Genomic DNA, 10,267 nt, shown 5'->3' with positions numbered 1-10,267 from the left:
TAACACTCTCGCTTGCCTCTCTCATCTCCTATCCCAGATACATGTGACTCACTCCATATACATTAGTATTTATCAAGTGCAGTGTTTTAAAAAGCGGGGACGTGAGGCAAGGCGTTTTATGCAGTACGGGGCGAGGCGTAAGCCCCGAGACACGGGGCCTAAGTCCCATGGATCTACAGGGTGTAGTCTCATGTATATTCAATTTTATAGTTTTATTACTAATAAAATAAGCAAAAGTAAACATTTCAATGATTTTACATATATTTTTTTTATAAATAACCTATAATATTTAGAAATTATATTATGATTTTTATTTGAGATAAGTATTAATAATCAATTATGAAGAAAAAAAATATTATAATTACTATTTGAGAAATATCATTACTCCAATAATAAAAAAATATGATTTAAAGCAAAAAAGGTTCAAAAAATAAATTAAAAACACTCGAACCTACATTTTTACACTCAGGATTTATGTTTTATGCTCGAGGCTTACTCCTCAAATTTTGAACTTACGCATTATGGATCTACGTCTTTAATTTACAACCCGGAGCGTTTGTGGTACCCCCCCCCCTCGTGACTCACCCCAAAAACGTTTTTGAAAACACTAATCTAATGTGATTTGCATGTATCTGAGATATATAACAAATCTCGCTCGCCTCTCTCCCTATTTTAGTGAATCTGATAGCAAAAATACATGTATCTAAGAGTATCGTCCTCAATATATAATAGGAAACTCATCAAAGTGGTTATATATATAATAATTTAAAAATATAAATAAAGAAAAATAATATACATGATAGTATTTCTCCTACTATAAACCAAAAGAAATAAATTGAGTATTCAAGTCGGAAGTTTTAGTAGATGGTGTAATCAAATGGTAGGATTTGCACTAGATAATCGATTTTACATGTGCTATTTAAATTACATTAAAAGTTAGGCTTGATAGTCCCAAACTTCAAATCTATAAAAATTTAAATTCTTACTCCTATTCAAATGTCAAATCTTAGATATGAAGTTAGACTTGACAATCACCGCATAATCGAATTGAATTTTTTCTGCACCCAGAGGATGTATAAGTCGACCTTGGCCTCTGAATTGTCATTTATATATTATATATATATATAAATAAAATCAAACCTCTCTATAACAACAATATTGTACATAACATGAAAATTGAGAAAGAAGCAAAGCTCATTTTCCTATCGAGGTAAAACGGCACACAAGAGAAGGTTGGTCCATCAAAAGTCTGATTCCTCCATGAACAAAGCTAACTAATATTTCATTCCATTTTTTTTATTCGCAACGAGGGGGAGAGAATGGAATTCTTTACGAAGTTAAAAAAAAAACTGTGGCTTTTTCTCCGAAATTGAACGATAAAGTACACCTGATTCTAAGTGCAGGAAGGACTAAATATGACGAGGCACTCGATTTGATTCAGATATTCTTGATTATTCGACGTTATTTCTAGAGTAGCAAAACAATAACACAGAACATAGCATATCGGTGCACACAACACCGGAGTCCCAGAATGCAGAATGTTTAAAGACCAACAGATGGAACGAAGACTATCCACGAACTGAAAAGGTAAAGAACATGAATAACTAATAGACTATTATCCGTTCTAAAGGACAAGACATTTGCCTTTATGTTTACCAGAACAAACAACAATGTTATTCAATCAATACAAGTTCTAACTGTGGGGGCTAAAAGCAAGCTAAAAATAACAATACGTTCATGTAGTTCTACGCTAACATTGTTCTGAACAAGCCAGCCCCACGTCAATGTTCATCTCAACACCAACAAAATTTCCTAGCAAAGATTGTCATATCGATCACACTTGAAGTCCTTGTGGAGCAGCAGGTGCAGCCACCTTAGGCTTTGCCTTCTCGACCACTATGGCTTGTGTAGTCAGAACCATTCCTGCAACTGATGCTGAATTCTGCAAGGCACATCTTATCACCTTGGCTGGATCAATGACTCCAGCGTCCACGAGATTCTCATATATGTCTGTCATCGCGTTATAACCCATCTCCCATTTGGCTTCCTTCACCTTCTCCACGACTACTTCTCCTTCAACTCCAGCATTTTGGGCTATCAAAGATGCTGGGGCTACTAATGCCTGCATGCCCGAATTGAAAATCAACAAAGGATTAACAGAAGCCCACCATACACAAACACACAACCAAAAAAGAACACTTAATTCCCCTAGTTCATTCAGGACACACTTTTTTTCAAGTTTATTCCCAAGAAAACATCCTTCTATACTTGGTATCTGTTATGCTTCCAATGTGGCATGCTCTTATAGACATGAAAATGTCATTGCGCCTTTGAAAGCACATGTTGTAATGGTACTTTTGGTTTGTCCAATCAAACAATATCATATAAAATAAAACGAAATAAATTTAGATATTGATATTTGAGCATTCTTTACCTTTTGAATGATGTCAGCTCCCAATCTTTCATCTGGGTCTTCAATCTTCGCCTTAATGGCAGGGACATAAGTTGATAAATGAACAAAAGCAGCACCACCACCAGGTACTATTCCCTCTTCAATTGCAGCAAAAGTTGCATTCTTTGCATCCTCAATACGAAGCTTGCGGTCTTCAAGCTCGGCCTCTGTTGCAGCTCCAACCTTTATGACGGCAACACCCCCAGAAAGCTTGGCAATTCTCTCAGCAAGTTTCTCGGAGTCATACACCGAGTCCGTCTCAAACAGCTCCTTTTTAAGCTGAGCAATCCTAGATTGTATCTCATCCTTTGATGCTGCATCAGCGATGATGGTTGTTGAGTCCTTGGTAATTGTCACCTTTCTGGCAATTCCAAGTGCTTCAACTGGGGTATTCTCAACGAGCAGGCCCAAATCAGTTGCCTGGTACTCAGCTCCTGATATAACATGACAACTTTATGGTAAGGAAATGCTCAGTCTTAGGTAGATGCATTTGAGGACCGAAAATAATCCATGCAAGGTATCACAAATGGAGTGTACAGTGGACAGTATCCATGATTATGTCTGCTTAAAAAGAAACGGCTAAACTAACACCAGGATGAACGTTAGGGATCCAAGGAAACAAACTTAGGACTTGGTCTCTCAGGGTAACAATGTTTCCCTTAACAACCCATCTTTATCAGGACGAAAAGAAGAGAAATAAGATTTCTTGTTTCTAGATCAAGCTCAAGCATGACAATTAACAACTTCTACAATATTATTACCAAGTCCACAATTTCCCCTTTTTTAGAAAATTATTGACACACTAAATAAGCTTACAAAAGTTCTGCTAATATGCTTAGATTCCGTTCCAAAATAATTATCGTTCCATGATGCATGTACTTTGATATTAAATAGTTTTACCAGTATTACCATGTTTTCGTTTTTTCAAGTAGGCTCATCAAAGGGAGTGTTCCACTCGAGTAGGCCAACCAAAATGAGTGAAACTCCCAATTCTCTCTCTCTATCCTTCAGGCTCAAACTCAAAACTTTTGAAGAAACATGTAAATTTTCTTCATCGTCTTTCTTACGATTTTTTTTTGTTTCTATTAACTAGGACCAAGATGAACATAAGGATTCAAGGAAACAAACTTTGGACTCAGCATCTGAAGATAACACTGGTTTCTTTACCACTCTACATTAATCAGGATAAAAAGAAAGAAAAATGAGTTTGTATGTCCAGATCAGCATTGATCTCTCTCGCTGTATACACAACACACACACACACACAAAGACTGCTTCACTCTGTTTTTTTTCCGGTTAAGCTTGTTTCTATTAATTTTGAAGTCCAAACATCAATGCCAGAAACGGGATATATGTTAGACAAGCTCCTCTATCTTATGACTGACAAAGGAACAAAGGAGATCCAGGAGACTAGTGTACTCTACACTATCATTAATATTTCTTTGACGAGAGCTGAAGTTAAGTGAGTTTGAGAACCTGTCACAATGGCAATATCTTGCAGAAGAGCCTTTCTCCTTTCACCAAATCCAGGAGCTTTGATGGCAGCAACATTCAGTATACCCCGCAACTTGTTCACAACAAGAGTGGCCAGAGCTTCCCCGGTGATATCCTCGGCAATAATGAGGAGAGGGGCGCGTAATTGAGTTGTCTTTTCTAATAGAGGGATAATATCCTTGATAGCAGAGATCTTCTGATCAGTAACCAAGACTCTAGCATTCTCAAATTCAGCAATTAATTTCTCAGAGTTGGTGACAAATTGTGGGGAAATATATCCTCTATCAATCTGCAATGAATGAAGTAAAAGTTGTCAATAAAAGATGGAAGCTAACCTTAAGAGACAGGACACCGTAAAGAATATAAGTCATAACGAACCTCCATTCCTTCTTCAACATGAACAGTTGTCTCTAAGGAGGAGGATGACTCAATGGACAACACACCATCTGGACCAACTTTGTCAATTGCATCCGCAATCATGGTACCAATACTTTCATCATTTCCAGCAGAGATTGAAGCAATAGCTGGTGGAAGAAACCATTCAAAAAACCAATCATCAGCTTGTCACATCAGATGAATGACCTATAGAGTCCTCAAAGAAAAGCATCAAAATATTACCTTTGATGTCGTCACGACCTTTAACAGGTCTAGCCTTCTTTTCTAGCTCTTCAATCAAACCCAGTACAGTTTTGTCAATGCCCCTCTTTAAAGACACTGGATTTGCACCAGATGTAACACTCAGCAGACCGAGTTTAATGATTTCCCGAGCAAGAACAGATGCAGTTGTGGTTCCATCACCAGCTGAATCATTGGTTTTGCTTGCAACCTTCAGTATGCATTTGAAAATAAGAAAAGGAAGATAAGTTCAACATATGTAGCAAATAATGCACATAAAGGAATACATATAGAGGACAAAATTACTGTGATCTCAAGTAGTAAGAACTGACAGAAAGAACTAACCTCCCTGATAAGGGCAGCCCCAGCATTCTCCATAGCATCAGGTAGCTCGATGGCACGAGCAATTGTAACTCCATCGTTAACCACCTTAGGGGTGCCATATTCATCCAACACTACATTCCTTCCTGCAGGAAAGTAAAAAGGACTTCAGGACTTCAACCAATCATAAGAAGCATAGTGACAGCCTCAATCAAACAAGTGGATCGATTATTGAAAATCAACCAAGCATAGCATGAAATCACAGTCCAAGGTAGTTAGGTAGTTAAACCACAGCTAAAAGAAACAGAAGCATAGAAGTAGAGCATTCAAAATGTTCCACTGATGTATTGCACCACTTGGGACAAGAAATTCAGACACAGCACAGTAATGCTAAGCAGTAATCAGGCATTCTATCACATTCAACATACATATACTACAGAAATAATCAGTCAATGTTCGTACAAAATGAAATATATTCAAGTGCACTAGATAATTGACTGGATCCACCACGATTTCTTTAAATCAAAAACAACATTTGCCTTTAATTCTGTCACAGCTGACAACATCACCCACCTCAATCTTATCTACTTTGGCTCTAAAGAAATCAGAACTAAATAAACATAACATACAAAGAGAGCTAAAATATAACTCCACAGTTTCAGGCCACCAATTTGCTTCATTTTCATTTCACAAGAAAAAGTAAATGACCTGAATACTCACAATTGATCATTCAATGATTCGAATATGCAATAAAAACCAAAAGTTCAATCAGAAGTGCTGCAAAATATAGCAAGGACAAAGAGGAGGCAGCAGAAACATACCCCTTGGACCAAGAGTCAGGCCAACAGCATCAGCAAGCTTGTCGATACCAGCCTGCAGGGCACTCCTAGATTTCTGGTCAAAGGCAATTTCTTTAGCACAGGCCTTGACTACAAACCGGTTCTTTGCACCCTTGTTGCCAAATCTCTGTCCCTGCAATTGGCTGACCTTCCTATTCTTCAAACCGCCCTGCATCAAAAAGCCAAATAAATAAACAAATAAGCAACCCAAATTTACCACACAGTAAACAACAGCGAAGGAGTCAATGCTAAATGGACTATATCAAGCAATTGTACAAAGACCAACCAAAGGTACAAAGAGTATACATACTAGCAAACACAACCCAAAACAAGACAACCCATATCAATAACTGGTATAAAAAAGAGTACTTTATAGTAAATGATACTCACAATTAGGATGACCCGTGTCAGCAGAAGGCACAAACAGCACACATAATAGCAAACACGACCCAAAACAAGATAACCCACATCAACAAATGGTATAAAAATGCATACTCTATAGTAAAACATACTCAAATTATGATGACTCATATCAGGGAAACTCACAAACAACAACAGAATTGCGAAAATAGACAGAAAACACGAACACCCATATCAAGAAATGGTATAAGAAAACATACTTTACACTAAAAGATACTCAAATTATGCTGACCAATCCACGAAAACGCACAAACACCACACAGAATTGCGAAATAGACAGGAAACAGGAACACCCATATCAAGAAATGGTATAAAAAAGCATACTTTACACTAAAACATACTCAAATTAGGATAACCCATATCAGTAAAAGCCCCAAACAACACACAGAAGAACTAACAAGACATGAAACAAGGAACACCCATATCAAGAAATGGTGAAAAAAGAACATACCTGTTTAGAAGGAGAAGGGATAATAGAAGCAGTGGAAATAGCATTAGCAGAAGCCATTGCAGAGAAGAAGAAGAAAAGGGTTTTAGAGAGCTGCTATGTTATTGTGAGTGGATAAGGGGATTGGGTGAGTTAGGAATGAAAAGAGTGACAAGTTTGGCGAAGTATACAAAGAGAGACTAGGGCTTAATATTTTGCATTTTTTTTTTGGAAGTATTATTGATAGAGTGAGGAGTTTCCAGAAGATTCTATCCTTTCCAGAACCATTGAGACTTTAGAGCAAGCAAAATGGGTATTTGGTTGATGACTTGTTTGCAAGTTCTAACCCATCCACATTGAATGGAGCAATTAAGTTGCTAGCCAATTCTACTCGGTTTTTCAAAAATAGCCTCTTATATGAAATATGGAAAAATTATACTTTACTTCTTCCAGATTCTGCTTATTGAATTACAGTGTATTGGGAGACGACCTCCCCGCGGTAGTATGAGTTTTCTCTTTCCTTGATGTTACACAGAATGCACAATGGAGGTAGTACAATGTGCTAAGTGCCGCCGAAGCAGCATAAGTAGGATTCTATTACTACATAACAATAAAGCGGGATAGCATTTTGCGTCCACATGTTTGAATTCGAGGGTAAAGAAGGAATGTTGTTGTTATTTAGTTTCAGACAAAAATGTTCCTCCCAATTCTTTATGTCAAACAAATTTATGTATCTAATAGTTTAAGAAAAGTAGCACTGATTTTGAATGAAAAATTGGTCTTAATTTAACCAGAAACATATAAAAGCAAACTTGTCAACTTGTTTTGGTTAACGTAACTATGGAATTTACCGTGGATATATTGTTGTTGTTATTATTATATAATTTATAATTAATATAATGTAAGTTTCAGACAAAAATGCTCCATTCTCTTATTTATGTTGAATAATAAAATTATGTATCTAATAGAAAAAGAACACAATGCTAAATTTTGAATGATAAATTGGTCTCAATTTGATGAGAAACATATAAAAACAACCTTGCCAACTTATTTTGGTTTATTTAACAATGAATATTAGCTTATCGAAGTCTTGGCACTAAGAAACATTTAGCTTTTATTCATTTTGATATTCCTCTTGCCATGAATAATACTCGAGTTAAAGTAAAAGTGAATACTTTTGACTCACACTCCAAACACAAATTTTTTTCAACTTAAATTTCGTAAGTTTAAAGTTAATTTTGAAGCAATTAACTCATAAAAAAGTTTTATATATTTCGACTATGTCTTAAATAGCAGTCACTATGTGGCCCTTTGGCCCATTATTGAATTCATCCGCACTCTCTGGGCTATGAATTTAGAACTTTGGATGGTTAAAATAATTGGATAAATTACCTAACTACACATTATTTATTATCATATTTTCTTATTTTCCCTACCATTTCAGAAAATATCAAAAATTCCTTCTTTTGCTCTCATCATTCCTTTTTCCGGATACATTAATTTAAAATCTAATAGCCATGATTTCCCTTTCTTTTTCACGCCACAAATATCTCCACAGTTACCTTCATTAATCCATTTTTGAATTTCAAATCTTTTCTCTTTCCAATTAATGATTTCAAGTTATTCTAGAGGTAGATTTCTTTTCATCACTTCAATTTTCAATTTCTTTTAATTTTATTTTTTTTAGTTTTTCATCTTAAAAAATTATTGAATCTGTTATTCCCGGTCTCTTTACTGAAAGTCTGAAACATAATGTACTTGATAACTTGATTGTTGATTCATTCATGTATATACTTGATAACTTAGTTGTAGTTAGTTGCTGATTCATTCATGTTGTATTAGTTCAATTTGTCTACAAGTTTGATTCAAAAATTGAGAATTTTTTGGAATAATGGGAAGAATTTTTTTAAAAATATTACAGTACTTATCAATCTATTAAATATTTTAGAAATAGTAATGTATCATGAGTAATATATCCATCTCGAGATCATAAATTAAAAATCGACTAGACAACACAATACATGTAATTTCATATCTTTCATTATCAGATCTTTTTACCCTGAAGTTAAGTTATAAATAGTAATGTATCATGCACAATTTTATGGGCATGATACATAAATGCATAAAAGCTGATAATCTTATTGTATTAAATACATTATTATCAACTACAAAATGACACATTTATAGATACAAATTATTTCAGCTTACGTACATCCTTCTTTCACAACCTTATTGTATTAGATACATTATTATCAACTACAAAATGATACATTATATATAAAAAAATGTATCTTATCAACTTGAAATCTTCCACAATTGCATATTTATCTTTCAAGTCAAACAATGTATCTTCATCCAGAATTATAGACCGAATAAAGAAACTTAGATGATGCAACAACTTGTTAACATTAAAGAAATTAGTGATACATTCCATAAAATCATTATTTCTATGTATCAATCACAAACAATCAGACAACCAACTTATACTTAATATCAGGTACAAGATATAAATATAATCTGATACATACTCTCATTCTTAAACATTTTGATGCTTTTACAACAAATTACATGTATAATGTATCATCTATAAAGTATAGTATTTCACAAACACAATAAGTTACAAAAATAGTAATGTATCATGCTAAATAATTTGGTCATGATACAATAATTTAAATTAATACTACATGTATCACACAGTAATGTGTCAAACTCTAAGCAAACACTTTACGTAAAATTTACTTATTTAATGTATCTAATTAATAGAAATATAATACTTATCAATTTTTACAAGATACATAAATACTAATGTATTACGATTGATATAGTCATCTCGAAAACACAAATAAAAAATCGAATTAACAACACAATATATGTAATTCCATACCTCTGTTTATCATATCTATTTTACTATGAAATTAAAGTTTTGATCTATTTTATACATTGCAAATTCAGGCTCATATTTTTTCCAGATTCCTCAATGTCAGATCTTTTTTTGTTGAAGAAAATCCCCTAATGGCAAAAGAGTGTAGATCAAACTCCCGCTGCTTGAAAACACAAATATAGCAGCGGATACTAACCAACATGAAGACATGTGCAACAAAAAGTTCAATTTGATGGAGAACCCCTTGAGTAGAGCAAATTTGATCAATATCTCTACTTCCTTCTCTTCTAATTTCTATTTCTTGAGTTTCCATTCTGAGCTTTCGAGGTTAGCCACTTGAATTTCGTCTACCGTCTTTGGAAGATCATCCATCACCGTTCTTTGTTTTGATTTCGCTTCAACTATCTTCTTGTTGGTTCTATTGGCAATCTTGACTAATGCAGATTGGCGTGATTGCAAGAGAATTGAGAGAAGAAAATTTGAATTTTTATTTGATTGGATCTGTTAAAAATTGGGAGAGATTTAAATCAATTAGATTAGCGTGATTTGGGTACTCACAATCAATTTTATATTTTCTTTCCTTTAAAAGTGTAACTGATTTTGTTTTAATGTATCAGATTAAATGTATCCGATTTCTTTGCTATGTATCCGAATAACACTAATTTTCAGGGATTTTTGTAAATTAAAAAAGAGTAGGAATAGAATGTAATTTAGGTTCTTATACTATGGGGTTTATGTAAATGATACATACATGTGAAATTTTTCAAAAATAATATTTAAAGGATCATATATGAATACAACAAACATTTTTAAAAAGT

General features: G+C 34.2%; 1 protein-coding gene across 1 annotated transcript; it reads right to left on the bottom strand.

The window, feature by feature from the left end:
• Nucleotides 1-1,571: 1,571 nt before the first annotated feature.
• On the bottom strand, nt 1,572-6,786 carry LOC102594819 (ruBisCO large subunit-binding protein subunit alpha). The gene is made up of 8 exons (XM_006340151.2): nt 6,593-6,786; nt 5,704-5,890; nt 4,907-5,028; nt 4,565-4,772; nt 4,325-4,470; nt 3,929-4,235; nt 2,435-2,886; nt 1,572-2,122 (listed from the first exon to the last, which is right to left on the bottom strand). Exons 1-8 carry the CDS (start codon nt 6,647-6,649, stop codon nt 1,835-1,837), a joined length of 1,767 nt encoding a protein of 588 aa, XP_006340213.1. The 5' UTR covers nt 6,650-6,786; the 3' UTR covers nt 1,572-1,834.
• Between the last annotated feature and the right edge of the window lie 3,481 nt (nt 6,787-10,267).

Source organism: Solanum tuberosum, unplaced genomic scaffold, assembly GCF_000226075.1.
Source record: "Solanum tuberosum cultivar DM 1-3 516 R44 unplaced genomic scaffold, SolTub_3.0 scf00017, whole genome shotgun sequence".
NCBI classification, from domain to species: domain Eukaryota; kingdom Viridiplantae; phylum Streptophyta; class Magnoliopsida; order Solanales; family Solanaceae; genus Solanum; species Solanum tuberosum.
This window is presented reverse-complemented; position numbering and strand designations above follow the sequence as displayed.

Excerpts from the sequence above, each read along its gene's own strand:
- LOC102594819 (XM_006340151.2), bottom strand. The coding sequence starts at position 6,649 with ATGGCTTCTGCTAATGCTATTTCCACTGCTTCTATTATCCCTTCTCCT. Across the intron at positions 4,471-4,564 it reads AGGTCGTGACGACATCAAAG|CTATTGCTTCAATCTCTGCT; the intron begins GTAATATTTTGA and ends TTCTTCCACCAG. Across the intron at positions 4,236-4,324 it reads ATGTTGAAGAAGGAATGGAG|ATTGATAGAGGATATATTTC; the intron begins GTTCGTTATGAC and ends CATTCATTGCAG.